The following is a 25457-nucleotide window of genomic DNA, read 5'->3' on the forward strand; positions in this document are numbered from 1 at the left end:
ACAGTCCCCCGCCCTCCCGCCGCCCCCGGGTCCCGGACGAGAAGGAGCCGCCAGGCGGCCGCGGGCGGGCGGCAGGGCCCGGGCGCGCACGGAGCTGCGGGGCTCGGCGGCGGAGTTCCCCCGCGGGGGCGGCGCGCCGGGCAGGGACGGGGTCCGAGAGCCCCGGGCGCGGCCGGCGCGCCAGGAGGTCCGGCGGCGAGCGTGACCTCACGGGGAGGGGCCAGCGCGGCGGCCGGGGCGCGGAGCCGAGCGCCGAGAGCGCTGCGCGGGAGCCGGGCGGCCGGGAGCGCACGCCGCGGCCCCGATGGAGCGGTACAAAGGTGAGGGCGCGGGTCCCGGCGCGGCGCGCACGCACCGGCCCCTCCGGCCGCACCGCGCGGGCGAGGAGGGCTGGGGCTGGCGGGGGAGGCACTGCTGGCGCTTCGCGTCCCGTCGGGACTCAGGTGAGCAGAGCCGGCGGCGCCCGCCCGGCCCGGAGCTGCGCCGAAGACCCGGGCGACGACGGCGCCGCGGGCCCGGCGAGTGAGCTCCTAGGTGGCGGCTACGGACCGGGCTCTCGGACCCTCCCGGGCGCAGAGGGCGGCGGTCGGCGTGGGAGGCTTCCCACCTGTTAGAGGAGAGAGGGTGCGCCTGGCGACCCCTCTCTCAAGCCCCGGGCGCCCCGGAAAGATGCCGAAGCCTAGGAGGCCCTGAGTGGGTTCAGAACCGCGCCGCGCCGCGCCGCTTGGGGGCAAAGGAGCAAGTCGTTGGGTCGTCGGGCCCGGGCGCCTGCCGGAGTGGAGGGCTGCCCGCGGACCCCGGGGACCAGGCTGAGCGGAGGGCGCCGGTGGGCGGTGGGGTGGGCGCGCAGCTCCGCTCCCGCTGGGTCGGGCTGCCCCCGTCCTGCGGCCGCTCCGGTAGCCGTCTCTGTGCGAGTCTTTCGCTCTTGCATCTCCGGGCAGCGGTCGGGCGAAGTGGAGGGCTGGGGGCCGAACGGGGATGCCCGGCAGGTGGAGCGCGCTGAGGCGTCCCGGCCCGAGGGCTCAGCTCCGTGCGCAGCTGGAGCAAGTTTTAGATTTGGCCGAGGGCAGGGATCCTGGCCAAACCGTGGTGGGCGGACTGGCCCGGGTCGTGCCCTCTCCCCGGCTCGCGCCGGTGCTGGGAACCCCGGGGCCGGGGTCTAGAAGCCAAGGATTAAAGATCTTTCGGAAAGAGGGTTTAAAGAGCGGCCCCTTAAACGGGGAGTTGCGGACGCCCCCTACCCCCTTCTCATTTGGGAAAGTCTTTTGCACTTCCTTGCCCTGGACTCGTCCCTGCCAAACCTGCGAGAGGAAATACTGTTTCTATATTTATTTTCCCCTGGGAGAGGGTAATAAAGGAGAATGCTCAGATTCCCAAGGAATCTCATTCCCAGTGGTTTCTCGTTTCTGAGACTGACTTAAAGGAATCTTCTGGGACCGGCTTGAGTTCCCTAAACGAGTCGTGTCTGTTGATTTTTCCCACTGCTTTTTCTCATCTGGGTCACCTGGTTGCAGGTGAGAGCGAAAGATTTACATTCTAGGCAGCACTTCATGCAGAGGTAAAGGGTCTTTATCAAGAGCACAGGAAGCCGACTGGGGGACAGGGTTAAATTGCTTGGCGACCTTTGGTTTCTTTCTTTAAACCCTCCCTGGAACGCCTCTCTCATTTCTAAGGGGGTGGGTTTGTGTGTGTGTGTGTGTGTGGTTTTTTTTTTTTTTTTTTTTCCATCCCCAATTCTGCTGAGATCATGTCAGTTTTGTGCTGGGACGACTGAATGCGCCCTTATGTGGTCTCCGGACACTTGAGGAAGCCACAGTCCCTTGCCTCCTAAAATGGCAGTTTGCTACTCCCTCTCCCACTCTGCCTGCACCTCCACCCTTTGGGAGGGACCCTTGGGGGGGGGGGGAATTCAGGACTTGAGAGGGAAGTGGTGGCCTCTGAGGTCCCTCTGAACTCAGGGGGTGCCCTTTCTGAATTGGGAAGTGAGGGAGTTCTGACTCCTGTTTGAAGGGCCAGGGTAAAAGCTGCTTTCTCAAAGGAGCTTATTAATCCAAGGGAGGGCAAATTATAACATGGGGGGGGTCTTCTTTCTAAATGCCCATTATTATCAGAAGCTTTTTATATTAATAGCTTTTGGCCCTTGACCTAAGAAAGTCTTCTTAGTTATCTTTTTCTCTTGGGAGTTTAAAGTCCTCCCGCCCTGGAATATCAGTTAGGGGATTTTTGCCAACTGAAGGAAACTTAGTTTCCATTTCAGAGTGTTTATGTTTTTGGTAACACATGTATCTGCCTCATCATTTTGCAGTAAATCAGAGAGTGTTAAGTGGATACATTTGAGAATTATCTGGATTGCAGAAGCTAATCCAACTCATCTTTTCCTGTTTGATTGGAGAGGGAGTCTTCAAAGACTCACCAGTGAATGCTGGTGTTTACTAACTACACGGTTCAGCTGTGGAATTTAAGGACAACCCCCCCCTCCCCCACCCATCCCGGGAATTTAGAAGTCCCCATTCTTTTGAGAAGCTAATGACTTGTGTTTTGAACTCTCATTGAATTGAAAAGTTGGTCTGTGCAAAATGAAGCACGTGGGCCCAGTCTCTGATTAATCACGGCAGCTGTAACTGGCATCTGTCAGTTTTCTCTTGCTCATCAGAGATTGAAGCTGTCTCTGTTTTTTAAGGTAAGATGAAATAATTATGGAATGACTAGGTATCTTTTAAACAACAAAGTAAAACAGAAAAGCAAGAATTTACCTGGGCTTTTAGAACATACAAAAATTATAACGAAGAATTCTCATTTGTGCCACTTTTAAATTTTGTTACCCAAATGCCACATACTGTGTTCCTAAATTCCCGATTTTGAGCTCTCCCAAATAGGTAGAATGCCTCATTGTTGTGTTCAAATTCTCAAAAAAAAAATTTTTTTTAATTTGTAAGACTTATAAAGCAGTTGCTGTAGGAGAAATTGTCTTCCATGTTCCCTAGCTGGTGTTACATACTGTATATCCTCCAATACTACTACTGATCCTTTTTGGACTCAGAGCTGATTTTTCCATTGTTTTGTGGGATGTAAAGAGAGGTCTGGAGCTAGAGTGGTTGGAATATCACCCTCTATGTAATGTAGAAGCATTTCCAGGCTTTTCCCCCATCCCATCAAAGGCATTCTGTTAGATAGCCATGACTCTCTCAAGCAAAAGCAAGGGGTAGGGTGGCGAGAGACTATGTAGTGGTATCTTCCCAGAGACATGGAGCTTTTATAAGAGTTTGCTTAAAAAGTGATGGTGGAGTTGCTATTTCTTGTGTGTGCATTTCTTTGGTGTGGTATAAGCAGTGCCAGCATCTGCAGGGTCCCTTGAAAAGGCTCCCATCCTTGGGTGTTTACATATTTATGACTCTCATAAGAGCGCCCTTGGACCACTGTGCCCATTGGCTGAACTCACACCATGTGGTCGAGCATTCTGGTTCCTGCTGCTCTTCCAGCTGGTGAGTGTGTCCAGGGCCAAATGTGACTGACCTACTATCTGTGGATTGCACTTGGACCGTCCCCACGGAAGCTTCCTGAATTTGCATCACACTTGGATCTGAGCAGTCATGGTTGAGCTATTCACTTTAATTTGGGTCACGGTAATTTGTTGAAGGTGTCATCATTCTTTTTCTGTTTTCATTTGTTTGCTTCCGAGTCAGATCACCCCATTCCCAGGAGCGGGCACTTTGTTCTAAGGTACTGCAAGGTAGAGATGAGCCAGTAAAAATTCCTGAAAGCCTCAACTGGGAGGGCTGCGATCTGTGGTCAGGAAAGGTCTAGGGGGAAAAAAACAAAAAACAAAAAAACAACCAAAAACAAAACAAAAACAACCAAGAGAGATGGGCAGATTGATAATATTCATTTCAGAGGAATCATCTGGATTTCGTGTTTTCCGTGCTTAGGAGCTCGGGTTTTTCCCTATTGAAACTGTACCTCAGGCTGAGCTCCATAACCTTAACCACATGTGGGAACCATCAGGGGACTTAAAACAAACAGGGATATGTAGACCCCACTCAAGACATTCTGATTCAGTTGGTATAGGGGTGCTGCTTAGGTCTTCAGGTGCTCTGATGTGCAGCCCAAACTGAGAATCCCTGAGAAAAGATACATAGTCATTAATCCACCTTCTTCACCTGGAAAATTAAAAGCAAGAGGGGAGTAAGACTGATAACCCCTCCGTACTCCTGTGATGTGCTGTAACCAAATCTCTGATACCTGCAGAAATCTACTGAGATTCCCCGGAAGCCGTCCTAGGCTTTAAAGACCGTGAGAACACTTCTTCAGAACCATCTCAAAAGGTTGCTGCACAATCCTAAGCTCAGGGTTTGCTCATGCTTGGACTTGACCCTGAGCCCTTCTGACTTTGAAGCTCTTTGTGTGGGAGTCCTTGATGCATGGGCGGTGGAGTGGTCTGAAACAAACACTGAGGGGTCCCCCTCTGGTGCTGAAGGGCCAGGCCCGGTGACGGCGGGAATTCTGCTGTGGGCCCTTCCTCTCTTCTGAAGGGGTAGGAGCTCTGGGAACTGGGCTGGAGCCAAGGGCAATTAAAGGGCCAGGAGGGGCCAAAAAGCTTCAAAGCCGAGGAAGCTGTGCCAGTTTTCTTGCAAATCCTTTTAATGATGGGAAATATTTCTCTAAAGACTTCTGTCACTCGGGGAAGGGAGACTTTCCCCAAGCTGAGGGAGGATGGCGCATCTGCCCAGGCCCCGGGCAGAAGCAGAAGGCAGAGCAGTTGTGGCATGATGAGGAAAGCTGGGGCTTGGGAACGGGGAAACCCACGCCTTCGGTTTCCGGGTACAAATCACCAAGCTCTCCGGGCCTCAGTTTCCCCATCTAGCAAACAGCCTCCAGAGTGGGTCTATCCTGATTTTCCAAGCGCTCTTCAATGCTGGGTGCTCTGTGGTCACTGCGGAATCTTTGGAGGAGAATGTTCCTGGAGGAGAGGGAAACGAGGGAGGGAATGTGGATAACCCAACAAAGGTCAGTTTAGGGTTGTGATTCTTATAAATAAAACCGGTTTCCTGGCGAGAGCCAAGAGCAGCAGACAGTGGGAAAGAGACTGCCATTGGCCATGTGAGGAATTTGTTTCTCAAGGACTTCTGTGTGAACACGTCTCCAGAGATCGCTAGTGAAGGCCAGAGTCACCCTCTGAAACACAGGATTGTTCAGTCCCATTTGACAGATAGGCCAGCTGAGGTCTGAAGCAACAGCTCAGAGTCAAACAGGATGCCACGTCCCTCAGAACTGAGTTTCTGAAGGGTTGGGTTCCTGTTCTACTAAGAGCAAGGGTTTATTTAGAAAGAAGTACTCAAAGCAATTCCAGACCACTTCCTTCTCTGTGTCCCTCGAGCCACGAAGGGACCAGCTGCCCAGTGAAGCTCTGCTCAATCTTCAGGACCTAGTCCACATGCCTCCTCTTCCATGAAGCCTCCCCTGATTCCCTCTGTGTTCCTGTGCTACTTGAGGTACAACCTCATCCACGCCTGGTACGTCATAGGTACTCAGCAAAATTGTCTGTTGAATTAATGTCACGTTGTCTTATACATCTGTTTCCTCCGTTGCGTCGAATCCCTTCAAGACCGAAATCTTGTCCCTCCCCTTCAGCCCCTGGTGCACCACCAGGACCTGGGTCCCCCGGGGCATAACTGGGGCATGAGTGAGTGAATGATTCCAGGCAATGGGAGCTCATATTCTCTGATGCTCAGCTTGCAAGAGCAGACCTGGTTCCCAGAGGGAAATGAAGCAAACTTTCAGAGCCCCATCTCATGAGTGGAGACCGAAGCCCGCAGTGGTGGCCCTTGGTTTCCCGACTTGAGCCTTATTTCTGTCTGTTCCAGCACAGGGGTGTTGCTGTCTGGTGGTACAGAGAAGGATCCTGCAGGTTTCTGCTTGTGAGTATGAGCCTGCCTGTGCTCTCTGCAGCAGCTCCTCTGGCCTCCAGGGCTCCCGAGGGTGCAGACCTGGCCCTGCCCAAGCTCTGGACCGAGCGCTAAGGGATCTTGTAGAGCTGGGCGCTGGCCTGGGCGCTCTGGGGCTTGGGCTTCTAATCTGGCCTTTGCCACTAACTCGCTGTGCGACCTTGGGCAAGTCACTTAATCTTTCTGGGCCTTGTTTCCTCACCTGTACAAGTGAGGATAATGATTACTAACCTGCCTCACAGGCTGCTTGGTGGAATAAATGGTAAGAGCTACTGGAGAAGGGGCAGTGTTACACTAATCCAGGGAGCGGCCAGCCGAGGCCTCTAGGACATGTTTGTGACCCCGCCAATTCGCGCCTTCTTGTGTGTGTACTGAGGGGCGATCCTCTGTTAATTTGGGCACCAGCCATGCCCATCACATGCTTTTCCAAGCTATTGGGAGCTCGGAGTTGGGGAAGCTCCGCCTGTTCTCAGGTAAACTAGCCTCTGCGTATCTCTCCCGAGTCAGTTGGAAAGGACGTGGGCACAGAACTGCTCATTCTCAAGCCTTGTATTGTGGCCTTGCCTGACTTTTCTTTGATGTCTCGGTAAGTTTATATAGGAGAAACCCTTTAATGCTAACAAGAACTTCAAGCTGCTTATACTCATTTTCTATTTCTTGGCTCTCACCTTCTCCCTAGTTAGTCTCCAAATGGAAAACCCCACTGGGAGGGAGGAGCGAGGAGAAGGTATAGAGAAGTAGGAGCTGGCCTTACCCTGGGCGCATTAAACTGGACCGGAGCAAAACCAGAATGAGCCCAGAGCACCTTCATGCCCCATGTCTGTGCACATCCCATACCAGGGAGGCCTGAGGTGGGCACCAGCACCAATGGGGGCCCTGCTCTGCTGTTTTCTCAACACACCCCTGAGTGCTCCTCTCACTTCCTCCAGCCCCTTCCGAGGCCTTCAAAGACAGCTGCAGGCCTGTTGGAGCGTGAGCTCTGTGACGGGGCCCAGCCCCAGCAGATCGCACTTTGGCCTTCTGCTGGCGACAGGACCGAGGGAGGACAGGTGGCTGTTAGCTCAGAGCGAGCATCTTGCCTCTCATCTGAGCAGGGCACATGTGCAGCCCTGCCCTCGGAGGTGGCTGTCCCAAGGAGAGTGACCAACTATCCTGGTTTGTCTGGGACTTCCCTGGTTTTGCCCCTGAAAGCCCCAAATCCCAGGAAATCCCGTAGTTCTGGGCAGATGAAGCTGGGAGGTCACCCTGTTCCCAGGCCTCTGCTTTATTAAAAGGCCCGAAATCAAGAATTTGGTTCCCCCATAGCAAAGATGAGCTACAGCCAATCATTTCATGTCCTTGGCAAGAAAGTAAAAGTCCCAAGCTTGAAAGCCAACAGTTTGTACCTAAGCTCCATCCGCATGTGCTAAGTGAGAGAAGCGAAGCTTGAAAATCTTCCGCGCTGTGGGATTCCATTTATGTGACCTTCTGGAGAAGGCAAAATTAGAGGGAAAGAATACCATTCTGTCACTGCCAGGGCTGAGGGAAGGGGTTGACCACAAGGAGGTATGTGGGAAGTTTTGGGAATGACTGAAATCTTTATGGCTCAGATCTCGATGGCGGAAGTGGCTCCCCAGTTCCAGGTGTTTGTGCAAACTCATGTGTAATGTGCTGGGCGTTCCCCACCCCCACCCCACCCCCCACCGTGTATAAATGATACCTCCAGGAAACTGACTTTAAGACAAACCCTCGTGGGGCACGTGGGTGGCTCAGTTGGTCAAGTGTCTGACTCTTGATTTCAGCTCAGGGCACGATCTCAGAGTCGTGAGATCGAGCCCCACATCGCTCCTCACTGGGGAGTCTGCTTGTCCCTCTCCCTCTGTTTCTCCTCTCTAGTCACATAGGCACACATTCTCTCTCTCTCAAATAAACAAAATCTTAAATAAGACAAACCTTAGCAGTTTGGAGTGCCGTGGCTTAAAATGAAAGATCTGTTGAGTGTCCCGTGGGCCATCCCAGGTGGTAAGTAGAATCTGAGGGCTCTGTGTTTTCCTGTTGGCAGTGATCTCGAGGGACAGCAGAAGGGAGTGTAGAATTTTGGTAGGAAACAAAAAGATTGACTGCTTGACAGCATCCTGAATGCAGGAGACTCGCCATGAGGCCCAGACATGTGAGGGTGGAAGCTCTCCCTCTATTGAGAGAGAAGGAAAAACCATTGTCCTAAAACCCAGGCAGCAGAGGAACCCAAGAGGGTCATGGAATTGTGAAGCGTTCGCTCCGGGCTCCCACCCTGGGAACTCTGCCGCTACACACATGGATCTAATGTATCGAATCTGGCAGCCTTCCTGCAAGTCTTTTTTTTTTTTTTTTTCCCCCTCCCCTCACCAATAAAGTCGTTGAATATTGGAATTGAGTACCCAAGTCTGCACCATAATTACTTCCTGGCTGACTTTTTGGTTTTTGGAAGTCCTGCTTGTCTATGCTAGTTAACGATGTTGAGGCAGGGAGAACCCATGATTTAGCAAAATAACGCACCTAGTTCCATATGACGTAAGGGATCCGTCCTCTTGGTTCCAGACAGGGGAAAGTCTCCCAGTCGAGGGCCGCGTCACCAGCCCTTGTGGCACCGGTCCAGGAGATGGGATGTGGCATTCCACGAGAATGGAAGAGTATCACTCTAGCGGTCCTAACGGAGTCCAAAGACCTTGGTGATTTCCATTTTTTGTTTGTTTGTTTAACCAAAACCCATGATGAATTGGCTCGTCCTTTAGATATACTGCGTCTGGGTCTACGCCCTGGGGAGCTGAACCCGTGTCTTCCCATCTTTCTTAAATACAGCGTGTTGAAAGGCTGTGGAACTTCCATCCATGAGAACAATCTGGGCCTAGATCACATTCACCCCTGAGTTACGTAGGAGAGTTTCCCACGCGCAACTCTTCTGACAAATGTATCTACGTCAGTCGTCGCTCAAAAAGGCCAGTCTGTTTCACCTGTTCTTAAGGCACTCAGGAAGAATTACTGAGGCAGTCCTTAGTTCTGATCGTCTCAGCTTTGTTGGGGGGCGCCGGAGGCGGAGGGAAGGATGCAGGAAATGCGTTTTGTACGTCTTCGTAGCGAAATGTCCCTGACTCATGGTCAGGCCTAGCTTATCGTGGGTTCACCTAGGAAAGGCCAGGACTGGGGCAGCCCAAGGGTCCACGGCTAGTCTCAGTACGAGAATGGGAAGGCTGCAGAGGAGAGGCTAGGAAGGCTGGGTGGGGGAAATTCCAGATCATTCCTTACCTGGACTGCAGAGGTTGCCGCCCCCTCCCCAGGGCTGCGCCAGCACGCCAGCATCCTTTTGGGTTGTAAGGATGATCTTAGCCTCCCTGTTAGACCAGCGAGTGGGAGCCCTGCCATTTCCTTCCATCCTCCACCCTCTTTTTTTTTTCTCCCCCAGTTTTTACACAACAGGATTTATTCATGTTGACTGTATTCAAGTCCCCAGCTGGGGGGAGAAAAAGAGATTGTGTTGAATGAGCTTATTGTTTGGAGATTTCACTGACTTCTTTTATTTAATACCCACGGTCCTGAAACATATTGAGCTGATTTACTAAAATTCAAATATGGTCCTTTGGGAAGGAGCTCTGCGAGGGTGCTCGGCACCCCTGATATCAGGGCTGGGACCTATTGGGTGGTGACTTTGCTAGGGACATCGTCTCTTCATCTTTATGGTCTTGGGTCCCCAAGGGGTGGATACATTCTGGGTTACAATCCCAGACTCCTCATGAGCTTGAGATGGTCACCACCCTACCGCCCTTTGCACTGGCTGGCCTTTTGGAGCCTCCCCTCTAGCACAAGTGGAGGGAAGTAAAGGCTGGGCACGTGGCAGATCTTGGGCTGAAGTGGCAAGTGTCAGACAGCCTCACACACCCGCCACTCGGATGCTCAATGCAGTGTGACCAGTCCATGACGGTCCTGGGAGAGTTGGATTGTGTGCCTTTTCTAGGGTGCTTTAGAGACGGGGTCCCTGCAGTCGTACTACGGAAATGGTGGCCAAGCATCCAGGTGTAGGATGGTCTCGTACAGTTGTCTGTACAGCGGCAACATGGCCGCCCCATGATGGCGCCTGGTGTCTGGAGCTCTCTGGGATCTCCTGACAGAGTGGCTCTGCAGGTACTTGAGCTGGTGGAGGCTCGTGGCCCACTGGGGACTGTGGGAGCCCATCTCTGATTCAAGTTCGCAGCATCACAGATGCCCTCGAAGTGAGCCTGTGGCAGCGTGAGTTGGGTTCATGACAGAACCATCCCAGGCAAATGCAAGCCTGAGGTGCTCCCAGCCCCCTCTGGGGCCCCGCACACAGACTCACTTCTGCTCTTGTGCATGCAGAGTCCTTCCTCTCTCGCTCTCCCCCTCCCTCCCTGGTCGCCTTTCATTCCCTCATTCTCCCCTCTTGATTTTCTACCACTTTCTTTGTTTTTCCTGCCACATCCGATATTCAGGTCTCCTGAGTCTTGAGTTTAGAAAAGGGATTCCCCCTGAGAACCCAAGGCCAGAAAGACCCAGAAAGAGCGAGTCCTCTCCCGCCACCCCCGCCCCCCCCCTTGACCCCAGGTCTCTAGTACTGTCAGGCTTTCATTTCTAGTAGCCATGGCTAGAATCCTAGGCTTCCCCAGGGGGAGCTGATGACCTCAGAGTCAGGGTGGGGAAAGCGGGCCCTGTGTTCAGCCAAAGGAGCATCTCATTCCCTCCTGGCAGAGCAGCCAGAGTGAAGCTCTGTTCGGCATAGCCCCTGGTGTTTCCTCAGGCCCTAGAAAGTGTCGTTCCATACGGCCTGACGCAAAGAAGGCCGCCTTCTCCAAGCCTCCTGGTCCACGCCATTGGCTCACCCCGGGACCTTGCCGGCCATCCCGGCTGGCCACGTGCGGGTCACATCACAGTGACTCAGATTCCCAGGAAAGAGCATCGTTAGCCTCGCTGTGCGGGTCCTTAAACAGCCCTGTGACCTGCTAACCTCCTAGGGGTCGGGGCTCGTCCCCGCGCCACCCCAGGCTCCCTGGCGGTGAGCATCAGAGAGGGGCCCAGCATCTGCACAGAGGGAGCATGAGAACACTGCCACGGTTTGGATAAAAGTTCCAAACATGAAGGCTCAACACTGACGAAAATAATTTTTTCCCATTGACCTCCTGGCTTCTCGGTGGGCAGGCGTCCATCTCCCGCCCGTCTGCGGGTGGTTTGGTGTGTGTCATTGTAAACCGTTCGGGCTGAGAGCAAGCCGCCGAGGCTTATGAGATCCAGGTGTCGCTCCCGGTTCCCTCAAAGGGGAGGGGGGAAGCCGTTTTGCTCTCAGAGGGAGAATTTAGTCTGCTGCTTTTGGGATCCTTCTGAAGCACGACTCCCTCCCCGGGCCTCACCCTCCAGCTCTCCCCTCGGACCGAAGGAGACTTTGGGACTCGAGTTCCCTGGTGAATCTCTTGGTGTGTGCGTTTTGGTTTCTCTGACCCCCAGGTGGGGAGTCCCCGGTGTGCCCAGGTTTGCAGGGAGGCACACGGATGTTGACAGAAGCACAGACCAGCAGCCCACGCTCTGTGCATGTGAGAATCAGGGCCAGAGTGTGCACTCAGGTCACACTTAGCCTCGGTTCTTCAGCGTGGCCGGGCTCCTGAGGCCCTCGGGGCAGCTGACAGGTGGGGGGGCCTCTCATCCTCTGCAAGGGGGGGCCACCAGAGTGTGGAGATGGCTTTGGGCACTTGACTTTCTCCCTCTCCACAGCAACAGAGTGGGGAGTCCTCTCCGAGCAACAGTGGTCACAGAGATTGTGTTGGAAAATGCCTGTGGTGGGTGGGAGGGCTGTAGGGGACCCTGATCTGGGGGTCTGGCTTCCTCCCCTCCTGACATTCTTGCAGCCCTAAACCTATGTAGCTGGTGGGGCTGTGGTGACGGGGAACGGGGCTAAGAGTCTTCTCTTCACCCCCATCAGACATGAGTGGGACGTGTGTGTGTGTGTGTATACTCGAGTCAGAGGAGAGAGGTGTCAGGTGACAATCAACCCCATTTTCTTGAAACTTCCTAAAGCTATTAATGCCCTCCAAGGGTGAGATTGCTGTCTAACAACCAGATTTATTTTTCTGCCCTGGGGAGGCTGAGGCAGCTGGGAGAGAGCAAGTAAGAGTGCCAAGAGACTGTTCCGTTGGGGTGGAGTGACTTCCAGACTCCAGGCGTGTTTGTCAAGGCTCACTCAGCCTTGACAGCTTGACCCCTGGAAGCCTTTAACCCCTCACTGCATCGCGCATAGCCCTTCTCTGTGCTTTCGTACTTGGCGGCCATGTGTTCGTTCATATGGATTCCTTCCCTGACTGGAAAGAATAAGGGCAGTCACGTGGCTTGTAACAAAATATTCTCTACAAATGGCTTTCTTTCCCCTTAAAAAATTTACCATCCTTGAGTGTGAAAATGGTTTAGATTCAAGAGGAAACAGCTGGCTGGCAGAGATCCCTGTGGGGTCTTGGGTAAGATTCCGCTGTGTCACTAATGACTTTATTCGGTACATTTCCGGCACAAGCACACTTGGCAGTTGGGGAATTTTGTGGCTGAGAACTTTCACCAAGGCAAGAGCAGCGGCAGGAACAGCTCCCAACTGAGGCCAGGAAGGGAAGGCCTCATTTCATTCAGGACAACCCAGACCTGTCCAGGGGATGTCTTGTATCTGCCTTGGTCGTTTAATTTGGATGCTCACAAACCCTTGTCTTTCTACAATGTTCGGTCTTTGGGTTTCTCTGAGATTTCAGTACATTGCCACTGTAGCTAAGGTGAGCCAAGATTTCTTAAGGCCCCTGAACCAGGCCCTCTTCTTTAAGTGCAGGTGGTGTCTAAGGCACCTTGCCAGTGGCTGTGGGGAGAGATAGAGAGCAAGAGAGAGAGTGGTGCTATCCCCTCTCTTGCCCTGGAGAAAATCTGAGCTTCTTCTCTGCATGGCTGTTTCCTGTTTGTTCCAGCCTCTGTAGTCATTCCGCACTTTGCTGTATGTCCCAGCCATACTGGGTTACTTGTGGTTTTGCAGACTGGGCCCATGCGTGTGCTGTTCTATTGGCCTGGATGTCCTCTCCTTGGAGCTGCCTGCTAAGCTTATCTGTCAAGGCTGACTCAGCCCAGACCGCCTAAAGCCCTTAACTCCTCACTGCACCTGACACAACCCTCCATGGCCATGGTCATTGTGTCCATGTTGTAGTTGATGGAACATCTATATTCCTAGGAGGCTGTAAACTCTGGGAGGGTCAAAGCCATTATTCCTCTTTGTGTCCATAGCACCTAACCCCATGGGTGTTATGAGTGTTCAAGAAACTGGCATTGTGGGATTGAGAAATGGTTGTCATCCTCAAGTTTTCTGAGTTTGATTGTATGGAAGTTAGGGCTTCTGCTCACTAATGGACATCCTGGACAGAGTTAATGCAGCTGACAAAAAGGAGAGAGAGCTTTATGGTATTCGAAACCCTCCAAGGATTAACATTTAGAGCAGACAAGGGATTCCTGCAGATCAACCAGAACAAGACAGAAATTGCAAAAGAAAGAAAAACGAGTAAAGGATATGAATGGGAGATTATAACGGAAGGAGCCTTCACAAAGCTAATGGGCATCTGAAGAAGTACGGGGCTCCTTTAGTCAGCAGAGACAAACCAACTGAAATGACCACCCAGAAGACTGACTAGAGACAGAGAGGCTGAGGGCTACCGAGTATTCTCAGAACATGTGAAAATTTCTGCCTGGGTCTGCACAGAATGGATTCGGAGATGATCTTTGTAGCATTCTTTGTGGTGGTCGAGAATGGGAAGCCGCCTTGGCATCTCTGGGGAGAGGTGGACAGGTGAACGATGATGGTGGGCACCCATCCGAGTGAATCACCCACCGGCAGAAGCAGTGGGTTAGCTATCCATCCAGCCCTGTAGACAGTCCTTGAAGACCTAGTGCCAAGTGAAAGGTAAGAAGCAGGGTAGGACATCTGACATTAGCATCTACAGCCATTAACAATTCCTATAGCGGACACATGAAGCAGGAACACATCCACACAAAAAGGTACCTATTAGAAAGTTCATCTTGGGGGGCGAAAAATGGGATATAGGGACGAAGGGGAAATTGTAAGAGTTTGCTTATGATGTGTTGTGGATACTGGAAGCCAATCACAAATCTGACTTGAAGCAGAATAGTAAGGGCAACACCAGAAGCTCAAGAAGTTTCTGTGGAAAGAGGGAACGGGAGCTTCTCACCCGCTCCATACCCACCCCATGGGGAGGAGTCAACAGGGAGGTCATTTTCCTTATCCATTGCTAGACTGTTCAAGACCCTTTGCCCCTGAGGTGGTTATAGCAGACCACCCTTCCATCGGGTTCCAAGGCTTACCTTTTGTCAGAGCTGCAGTGGCAATGAGCAAGCTGCCATTGTCATGAGGGAAGGGGATTCTTCTAACTCCCCCTTGGATAAGCGTGGGTTGGTAGAGTTGGCTTCTAAGCGTTGAGTATTTTTCAGTTGTCTCCAGCTACTCTGAGCACCTGAGTCCTTTTTGGGTCCACACTGCTGGGGGCAGGTCATGGCCAGGAGCTTATGGCCAACAGTTACCAGATTGCGTAGAATTGCTTTGGAATTGGATTTTGCCAGGACCGGACTGGAAGTGAAGTCATTAGACTCCGTGCAGCAGTTCATTTTTGCTCCCCTCCATCCAGGAGATGAATATTCTCTCCAAATAGGTGCATCCAAAGAAGATGAAATGCCTCTCCCGACCCCGGGTCTGTGTGATCCGGACAGAGACGGCCCCTGACATTGCTTGTTCCGTCTCTATTTCTACTTAAGATAATAGTTTTCTGGAGTGTGTGTGTGTGTGTGTGTGTGTGTGTGTGTCTGTTTGTTTTGTCTTGTTTTTGTCTTTTTGAGAATCAGGGCTTTAGGTAGTAAAGAGCCATTTGGCCCAAGGAGAGCATCCCCTGTTTTTGCTTTGCCCAGTGGTGTGCTCTGGGAAGCTCCCGGGCCAGGAGAGGACCTGGAGCTGCCCGGGTCTTATCAGCATGGCTGGAAGAGCGAACTCTTTCCACCACCCCCCCCCCCCATGTGGCTCAGCAGGTGGGCGGCACACCCAACCATTGGTAAAGCCAGGAACTAAACGCTTTCAGAAACAGAAAAAACCCTGAGGTTGGTTCTGCTGGTTTGACGGTTTCCCCACTGTTCTTTCTGATGCACTGAAGTCACTTAGGGACCTATTTCTACTCGTTGTTCTTTATCCCACCTGTCCGTGGGCCGACGATGTTCATTTTCTGCCCCACATCTCTGGATCTGCGTTCCCAATTCCTGGGTCCACTGGAAGGTTGACACCTGAGTGATGGAACCATAAAGATCTCCACTTCTGTGAAGTTACAGTGTCCCTGCCAGGGGTCCTTTCCAGATCAAAAGACTGCGATTTTGCAGTGAACTTGCTCACATCCTCACATAGCTCCTTGTCATGGGAGAATTTCCAGGTGTTCACGAAATCAGTATCTTCTTGAGCTTCAGTGTGTATCAGGTCTTGTCTTGGTGTTGAGATCAAGCTGGGTGCGCGATTCATGTGGCTTCTGTCCTCATCGAATTTCCATTCCAGAAGAGGGAGGCAGGCCACAAGTAAGCAAATAGAGTTGTTTTGTTTTGTTTTGTTTTTTAAGATTTTATTTCTTTATTTGCCAGAGAGAGCGCGCACAAGCCGGAGGTGGAGGGGGTTTGGGTAGGCAGAGGGAGAAGCAGGCTCTCCGCTGAGCAAGGAGCCTGGTGCGGGACTCGATCGCAGGACCCTCAGATCATGACCTGAGCTGAAGGCAAACGCTTAACCGACGAAGCCACCCAAGCATCCCAGCAAATACAGTTTTAAAAAAGGACAGTTTCAGATAGTTGTAAGTAACACGAAAAACACAACATATCACGAGAGGAATTCCAGGGGAGCTCCCCATATTAGCCAGGTGCTCAGGAAGAGTTTATCTGAGGAGATGACATTGGAGTTGAGACCTTAGGAGGAGGCTGCTGAGTGGAGAACCAGGGTTGGGAGTTCCAGGTCCAGGGACCGGCAAGCACAAAGGTAAAGCCATCGCGTGCTAGAATGGGGTGGGTGTAGCCGGGAAGGGGCAGGGGCAGAGCTTGGTCAGCAGTGGGGAGGGTGGAGAGAGGTGTGCTGGGAGAGCTGTGCCTGGAGCTCGGGTCTTATTTTCAGAGCACTTTACACACAGGGACATTTCGCTTCCCAAGCACCCAGCCAGTGACCATGGCCTCTTCCAAAGGGCTAGGTTATTAGCATGCGGACTACTTTGGATTCTAAGCAGTCTTTTGTCCACAGGAAAAACCCAAGTGCATCCTTAAAGAATATTCTCCATCATCTTTTCTGAAGAGGAGGAGGTGGTACAGACCTGTTGGAGTTTCCCACACTTCACTGAAGGGGGTTCAGAGGGTGGGATCGGGCATGGAGTGAGCCCACAGAGCCACAACTCCTGGGTGGCGGGTGTAGGACAATGACCCGAGATCTTTGAATGATGTGGGACCATCATCTTTCCCCCCAGGTACAGCCAGGGAGGAACTTCTGAACCACCCATGTCTCCGCATTGCTTCTCCAAGGGGCACTCACTCCCTCACTGTTCACGCTGGAGGGAATATCAGGTTGAACATTGCAGCGTTTGTGTAGAGCTCGTTCACAGCCAGCGTGGATTCCTGGGACCTTGGGCAATGACTAGCTATTTCTGAGTGTTCGTTCCTTCATCTGAAAGGGGCTCATTACCCATTTCCTGAGAGGTTTGTAGGGACTGAGTGAAATCTTTGACTTCGCGGTAGGTGGCACACACAGAGCGCCAGTGCTGGTGACTGGTGGTAGGTGGTGATGAAACAGGACACTGACTTTGCCATGGATCTGCCATGTTCCTTTCTGATGCCTGAACCCTTTTTTTTTTTTTTTAAGATTTTTTTTTTTTATTCATTTGACAGAGAGAGAGAGAGAGATCACGAGTAGGCAGAGAGGCAGGCAGAAAGAGAGGGGGAAGCAGGCTCCCCACTGAGCAGAGAGCCCGACTCTGGACTCCATCCCAGGACCCTGAGATCATGACCTGAGCCAGAAGCAGAGACTTTAACCCACTGAGCCACCCAGGCGCCTCTGCCTGAAACCTTTGCTTCCAATAATACCGCCTTTAAGGCTGCATGGGGAGGGGAAGCGCTTTTGTGAGGGGCTGTTTCCTGTTTCTGAACCCATCAGTGTGAGAACACTGTGCCTTACGAGTCCTCTGTCTCCCCAGCCATCCCATCTAGAATAGTCGCTGCTCTACTCATGTGCCCAGCTTGCGGATGAGCTGTGGAAAGCTATGCATATGAGTGTTTTGAAAGCTGGAAAGCACTGAACACGTGTACAAGGTGATTGTTTCAGTGCCGGGTTGGGAATTGCATTGCAGATCAAGGGAAGTCCGCGGTGCTTTCCGAGGCATTGCTGTTTGCTCCAGTTTTCAACCTGGGGGTCTTCACAGCCAGAAGGCAGGCTCCATCGGTCATGGAAACCCAGCACTGGGTGGAATCATGTTTGAGTTTGGCTGATGAAATGAGCAATTAGATGTGGGATCACAGTCAACTGAAGTGAGTCTCAAGAAGAGATTCGGATGGGCTGGTCAGGTTCGTCTCTCTCCTGCTGGCAGTGGGTCCTTCCCTGCCAGGGAGCCCACCTCAAGATGTAGAGGAGGCTAAGCCGTCTGCGTCCCAGGACTAGTGCCCACATGGCCTGGATACCCGTGGCAGCCCCACGAGAACATCGGCTCAGAGACGAGTTGCTGCTCGGTGACTCGTTCCACGCTGCTCCTCCCCAGCCTGGCAGCTGCTGCCTGATGAGGGCTGGGCTGCTTGGGATGCACTTGTCTTCCCTCTCCTGACTTCCTGCACTACCTCTATTTGGGGGAGACCCCTGCCCACCAACCCATCAACCCCGACTTTCTTCACCTTCCCCGGTCCGTAACCACTGTCTGCTTCATATCAAGTGGATCACTGAGAAACAAGAATGATTATTAAAAATACTACTACCTTTTACTTTTACTTTCAATGTATGTTCTGTTTATCACCTGTACGAATATCCCAGTGAGCTGTGTCAGAAGCGTTGTGACAGCCTTTTTCTTCATGGGGCGACTGAGGGCTTGAGCCTTTGGATGTCACTGTCACACAGCTACTGAGTAGGAAATTGTTTCTCCCAGAAGGTGGGTTTGGCCCTGAGCCAGGGGCCAGCCTCGCTGCCAGCCTCTGACTGTGACCGTGTGCCCAGGCTGGGCAGCGGCGTCCCTCCTTGGGCATTCATTCTCCCCATCTTGCTCAATCCCTAGAGACTCTGGAGGGATGGTGGTGAGAACTCACAGAACCGGCTCTCACCCTTCACCAGGCACCTGTAGCCTCCTGGGGGTGGTGGAATACCTGGGAGGGTTCTGATTGGAAAGCCCTCCTAGAATCTCTCGGTGACATTCTTGGCATTGCTTCCTGGGGGAGAAGTCCCCTGGAATGCAAAGACTTGTTCCCCTGAGCTAGATTGAGCTGAGAATGTTCATAAAGGGCTTCCCAAAGCTTTTCTATCAGACACTTTCATCTTCTTCCAGGCCTGCAGAATCAGGACTGGGCATGGGGGCGGGGAGGCAGGCATCCAGCAGTAATTATTATTATCCTTCTTCTGTGGATGGAGGAAATTGAAGCCAGACAGTGAGGCCAGAGGCAGCGCAAGCACAAGTTCACAGCCAGTGTGGTGGGATCCTAACCCAGCTCCGATGGGCTTGATTGCATTCTGCTGCCTGGTCTAGTCTGATCGAGCTAGACATGATCTCCATCCTGGACTCGAAGCCATGTTTAATCTGATGTTCAGTGGGGTGTGAGTCTACAGGCTGCAGTCCAGCCTTCTCGGTGTACTCCTTTGGGGTGGGGTGGAGGATTCCCTGACATTGCTCACAGCTGGTGCTCAGCTCTCTCTAGGAGAGCCCTAGCCTCAACTTGCCTGAAAGGGAGCTTTCCTCTTTCCCGGAGCTGGCGTTCCAGGTGTTCTGCCTCCCTAGTGTGCTTCCTGCTAGCCCAGCCAGCCCTTGGCTCGTGCTGTTCCTTGTGACAGGGAACGTGTCCTCTTTCTTCCTCCGCCCTTCCCCGGCACACCCGCCTCCATCCACCACCCCCTCATCCTGGAAGCCAGCTTCCCTCGATCACATCTGGCCCCAGCTGTTCTTACCCCATGTGGGACCCAGGCAGCACTTCCTGGGGCCGACACACGTGGGTCTCCGTCTCTCCTGCTTCTGTCTTGTCCCGTTCGCCAGTTGAGAGCTCCCGAGGTGCACGGTGGGATGCTGGGCGCTCGGGTGGGCATTCACTTTGTTTCTGCCAGTTCCCAGGAGTTTCTGTCCAGTTCCCCTTCTGCCTCTTGTGCCAGGCCTTGAACTTTTACAAGTCCATACGGAGTCTCTGCCCAGCGCTGCTGTGGGCAAGCGGGGGGTTGAGAGACGTGAGATGCTGGTCCCCAGCCTTATGGACACTTCTCCCCAAGGGCCCGGAGGTGGGTGCCTAACTCCTGCCTGGGAGGCCTTGTTTGCTGTGTGCTCCCGTGCCACTTTGCACACCGTGTGCTTAGGGGAATGAGTGTGGACTCTGACATGGCCAGGGGAAGGTTAAACATTTTCCCCATCTCTCACCATTTGGAAGGAAAGGTATGTGAGGGTGTTCTCACTTGGAAAATAAATCTCACTGCAGGCAACATTCAGCCACACGCCATTCGTGCCCAACAGCTGTCTCTCGTTTGCTGGCAAATGTTCCCAGTGATGAATGTCCTCCGTCCACAGCCACAGCCGTCCCTAAATGGAGGCTTTGGACAAGTGCAGGGGGAACAATGGCCCTTCTCAGAGAGCTCTCAGCAGACGCTCCCAGTGAAGTTGGTTCATCACTTGGAGCTGGGTCAAGACCGTAGACAAGATGCCATTGATTCAGCAAGGAAGGCCCTCTAACAGCCGTGGAGTTGGGCCGAAGGCAGCAAGAAGCAGAGAGAAGGATGGGATTCATGGCTGCCGGGACAGGCCTCGAGTTAGTGGAGTGAATGATTCCACCTTTCAAATACCATCTTCTAGAAGTTAACCGATGGCACGATGGCCTTTCTTCTTGATACGTTTGCAGAGCCCTCAGTGGTCATTCTAGGATACCAGGGTTTGGGAGGGCCTCATGCTTCTCCGGCAGAGCATGTTGTCATGCCTGCTGCTGTCGAAGCGGTGAGAGTGCTGGGCTAAGGGAGGTCAGGGGCCAAGCGGGGACCCGAACCCTGACTCCTGGCCTCAATCCACTTGCCTCCCTCTCCCCATAACCAGGTGTGGGGAAAGGTGTAGAAAAACAGAAGATGAGCTGGGAAGGCAGGTAGAGCACGAGGCTGCAGCTGGGAGCAGGTGTCTCTGTGCCGCCCGCCTCGGGCTGGGCATTCCCAAGGCCCCCTCCCCACTGAGTCCTGCGTCCGCTGTCCCTCTCTGGTGTGTGTCTGTGGACTTCCGAGGACAAAGGTTAAAGGTCAGACTTCCAAGCTGGCATGGCTCAACTGGGAAACTCCATTTTTCTCTCCTTGTTATTTTTCCTTTTCCAGGAAGGCACTTGGCATCATTTAGAAGAACGCAGACAACAGCAACACGTTGTTATTTCTCTCTGGGAGGAGTTCAGTGCAGCAATTTCACATGTATTTTTCATGGCAAAAGCCATACCTGCTTATTACAAAATATGCCTCTGTGGCAGAAATTTATAACCCGGAATGTGAAAATCCCTAGAATTCCACCGTCGAGGATAATATCTGTCAAGGATCTGTTCATCCAAATATTTTTCTTCCTCTGCAATCACTCTGTCCTTCTCCCTCTCTCCTGTCCTGCCCTCCCTCCCTCCCTCTCTCCTGTTCCTTTCCCTCATCCTCCTTTCCAGCCCCAGGGGTATAAAGTTTTAAAAACCAAAAGCCAAAAAAGAAAAAAAAAAAAAGCCCCAGTTTATCAAGTAGGCTTCAAAATGAGTCGATGTACAAGCAGCCCCATGTGTATACAATTTCCCCTTTTCCCCAGGTGGAACACGCTCACCAGTAACCTTTTCTTTAACTTCAGGATGTTTCTTGGAGCTCATTCCTGATAGATCTGCATTTTCTGTCCTGTGGCTCAGTAGTTCCTGTACGTGGAGATGGCATAATCGTTGAGCATCACCTTTCTCAAAGGCCTTTGCTATAACACACCAGGCCACCACGAATTTCCTGGCAGGGAGCTCATTTCAGACACACAAAGGATTTCTGCAGCATAAACTCTCCGGAGGGAGAATCACTGGGTTGAAGGGGTATGTGCATTTCTAGTTTGGTTAGATGTTGCCAGAATGTCCTTCTAGAAGTTGTGTCCTTTTCACCTTTATTAGCAGAGTGTCAGGATCTGTTTCCCTCCACTCTCTTCAACACAATGTGTTATTACACTTTGTCATCTTTGCCCATCAGAATGAGCAAAGGTATTTCTGCAAGATTTCTCTTTTTTACTATACATGAAGTTGAGCATCTTTTCACATGTTTAAAAGCCGTGAGTGTGTGTGAATATGTGTGTGTACACACTCTGTTCATATGCATGACCTATTTTTCTGCTGGGTTGTTGGTCTTTTTATATGTTAAGGAGATTAACCCTTCTTTTTTTTTTTTTTTTTTTTTTTTTTAAGATTTTTTATTTATTTATTTGACAGAGAGAGATCACAAGTAGGCAGAGAGGCAGGCAGAGAGAGAGGAGGAAGCAGGCTTCCTGCTGAGCAGAGAGCCTGATGTGGGGCTCGATCCCAGGACCCTGGGATCATGACCTGAGCCGAAGGCAGAGGCTTTAACCCACTGAGCCACCCAGGCGCCCCGGAGATTAACCCTTCTTATATGAGTTTCAAATCCCCACTCCCACATCCCCGCCCCCCCCCCAATTTCTTGTCTTTCGAATTGCTTTTCTGTTTACTTTCCCAAAGTAGAATTTTTGTATGTGTGTGGTCAAATTTATCTCCGTGTATGGCTCTAGGGTTTTTGGTTGTTTTTTTTTTTTTAAGACTTAGAAAGTCTCTCTCAATACTTCAAAACATCTTTTTCCTTTATCTGCAAAAGAGCTTTATTGAGATACAATTTACATACTTTACAAGTCACCATTTAAAGTGGACAGTTCAGTGGTTTTTAGTATATTCACAGATATGTGCAACTATCACCGCAGTTAATTTTAGAACTTTTCATGACCTCAGAAAGAAACCCTGTACCCCGCTACCCTTCATTCTCCGCCTGCACCTCCCCTCCCCCCAGCCCCAAGCAAACACTAATCTACTTTCCGTCTCTCTAGACTTCTCTGTCTTCTGGATTTTCCTGTGGATGGAATCACGTAATATGTAGATTCTTGTGATTGGCTTCTTTTACTCGGCATAATGTTCTCAAGGTTCTGCGTTGTCACATGGTATCTGTACTTTATTCCTTTTAATGGCCAAATAATATCTCATTGTATGTGTACGTATAGCTGTAGCACACCTTGTTCATCCGTCCGCACATCCATTGGTGGACATTTGTGTTGTTTGTACTGTCTGGCTCTTGTGAATGACAGCACTGTAAACATTTGCATACACATTTTTGTGTGGACATGGGTTTTTGTTTCTCTTGGGTATATACTTAGGAGTAGAATTTCTGGGTCATGTGGTAACTTGATGTTTAATCATTTGAAGACCTGCCAGACTGTTTTCCAAAGCAATTGCCTCATTTTACGTTTCCACCAGCTATGTTTTCGTCTAGTGCTTTTGTGATCTTATTTTTCAGGTTTTAAGTTTTTGAATGATCTGAATAATCTGAAGTTTTTGAATAATCAGAAGGTATGACTAGGGGTTAAATGTGTATTTCTGCAGGTGGCTATTTCATTGTAACAACAGTGTTTTCCAATCTTTCCTTCTCAGGTTTTTTTTTTTTTCTTTTTAAATCATAAATCACTATATATACTATTCTATATACTGTAGTCTTTTCCACGGATCTGTTTGTCCATTCATATAACGTTGCCACGGTGCTTTAATTTTTGTAGTCTTGTGACATGTTACCTCTTAATTTTTTAAAAACCCACACATCACGAGTATTTATTAAATCCTTATCTCTATATAGCACAGAGTTAGATCGTATAGATCAAATCCAGCATTTCTTCCTGCCACCCAGAAGCTTGTGGTAAATAAGAGTTAGTTCTCATTGCCATACCCTCTCGCAAACACATTACATGAATTATTTGGGTAGGTAGAGCTTTTCGTCCTCATTGTAGATATGACGAGACCAAGTCTTTGAGACCGACAACCCTGAGACAGAAAAAAGACAGACAGCATTGGCTTTCAAAAAGTTCAGGGTCAGGTGCTTTGGGGTGTCTGTCAGTGGAGAGACTGTCCAAAGCAGTGTGGTGGGAAATTCCAACTATGGTCTCCCCGGCAGCCAGTGTCTACTCCCTCACAGTAGAATGACCAAGATCAGTGAGCCCTCGGAGGAGAGCCCCACAGTTTGGAATGGAAGCCTCTTGAACATAACTTTGGTCAGCCTCCAACACGGACTTGTCATTGAGAACCCAGACAGTGAGGAGGTGGGGTTAGACTTTGGCTACATTCTCTTCCCAGATTGTGGGACTCAAGATCTCTGCCAGGGTTGGAGCTGTTTTGTTCTGTTTGGTTTGGTCCCCCTCTGTTGCAGAAGGATAGCAGAAGTATTTGCCACATAAAACATACAAAGCCTCATAAAGTCTGAACCAATGAAATCATCGTCTCTTCCCAGGCAGACTCACTCTCCTGACTTTGGCTGATTTCCACCCTCCAAGGAGTTGTAAGGCAAGGGAACCGATTTACTCGAGGAGGAGACCTACTTAACTTTCACTTCCTTAGACTTGATCAAACACTTGGGGTTTGAGGGTTATGGAATTAAGACAGCATGATGTGACTGCCCTTGGAAGTTTGGGCTTGTAGGAATGTGGGGCGAACCCATGAGGAACAAGAAGTCGCAAAAGATTTTGCCTGGAAATGGCGATAAAAATGCAGTCAAAGTTGCCTCAGTGTTTCAAAACTTCCACTAAAGGAGAAAATGTCTGTCTCTTTCCCCTTCTTTCATCCCCCAAAGACATTTGTTTTATGGGAAACTCTTGGTAAAAATTTAACGATTCCACTGGGTAGGTGGGTGATGGTTGCTTACTTTTTCTTGTGGGAAAATAGGCTTATTTAGGCTGGGTCAGGATGACCAGGTTTTGAAAATCGTGGTTTGGCGGACATCACCATTGCAGAGGAGCTGCTCTGGCTGGTGTAGCTCAACATCTGGTATGTGTCTTGGCCCAGGACGTGCCAGGGTCAGGTGCATCTTCATGGTTGGTGGGTCTGGGGCCCCTTGGACCAGTGATGTACTCTTGGTCTTCCATAGTGGCCAGAACGTCCCTGTAGCCCTGGAGACCAAACTTCTTCCTCCATGGGTCCTTCTGGGGGACTTCTTGAATTGTGGGGTCTAGGGAAGCTGGGAAAGGGAGCCATTACTTCTCTTCTTCCAGGTCCTTAGCTTTGGTCTTTGGGGGCTAATTTAATTTCAGGCATCATCTTAGAAGCAGAGGTCTTTAACAATCTGGAAGAGGGTACATTTGAAGGTAAAGGAAGACAACATTGCTCTGTGGAGAGAGACTCTTTTCTTGTGTAGAAATTATAGTCAATCGTGTAAGAAGGTATTCATTTACGTCCTACATCTCCTGGTCTCTAGGGATATAATGAAGATCGTGACAACATTTTTAATATTTATTCATAGAAAGCTTCTCAGCTTCCTCTGGGAAGGACTCAGATTTTAGTATGTGTCCCAGCCTTTTCTGTATTCCATCCAGCCATGCCTATAAGCCTCTTAGGCTGACTGGTACTCCTTTCTCTGTGTTTTCCTGGCCCTTGGTTCATCACTATCTTGCAGAATTGAAATTAAGGCATTTGAGGGAAGAAATGCATCTTACTCATTTAAGTATCTAGAAGAGTATGGGGGCTCAATAATTATTGAATAATTCCACTATCACACTGGGGAAACCCAGTAACCATTCTCTCCATTAACTGTTATTTTGCCAGCTCAGTTCTGGAGACAGTATTGACCACCAATGCAGAAGTTGTGTTCTCTTGATTGATATCTATGGTGTATGTTACAGTGTCTGATAGAGCAGACAGTCCAGAGATTCTCGTGTCTTTCCCATCCACCACCCCTGGATGGGCATGGTCATGGCTTCTTTCTGAAAAGCATGTCATTGTCCTTGGTTGGACTTCACCCAGGGTCATCTAGTTTACAGATTGTCCTTTGTGCCCCGTTTGATCCTGGCCTGGGGAGGATCCTCTTTGGAGAGTCTTGAGAAAGGAGTATCTCTGCTAGATTTTTCAGATAGCCCGTAAAAATACTCCATCTGCGTAACTCATGTGTTAGCTACGATGAAGTTCCCAGCATCTCCTGTTTGGTTGTTCGAAGGTGTGTTTTAACTTGGAACGTCTGGGGATGGGATGGAAGGGGTAAGTGCAAATTAGTAAACTGCGGGCCAA

The 25457-nt window shown here is 50.9% G+C and overlaps 1 protein-coding gene across 1 annotated transcript in view; it reads left to right on the forward strand.

The window, feature by feature from the left end:
* Positions 1-266: 266 nt before the first annotated feature.
* AFAP1L2 (actin filament associated protein 1 like 2) overlaps positions 267-25457 on the forward strand; it is a 97905-nt gene continuing 72714 nt past the window's right edge. Inside the window, exon 1 of the mRNA XM_080823490.1 lies at positions 267-320. Coding sequence (XP_080679616.1) covers positions 305-320 — 16 coding nt within the window. The 5' untranslated portion in view covers positions 267-304. The remainder of the gene's footprint in view (positions 321-25457) is intronic.

The sequence above is a fragment of the Martes martes genome (assembly GCF_963455335.1).
Source record: "Martes martes genome assembly, chromosome: 14".
Lineage (NCBI taxonomy): Eukaryota > Metazoa > Chordata > Mammalia > Carnivora > Mustelidae > Martes > Martes martes.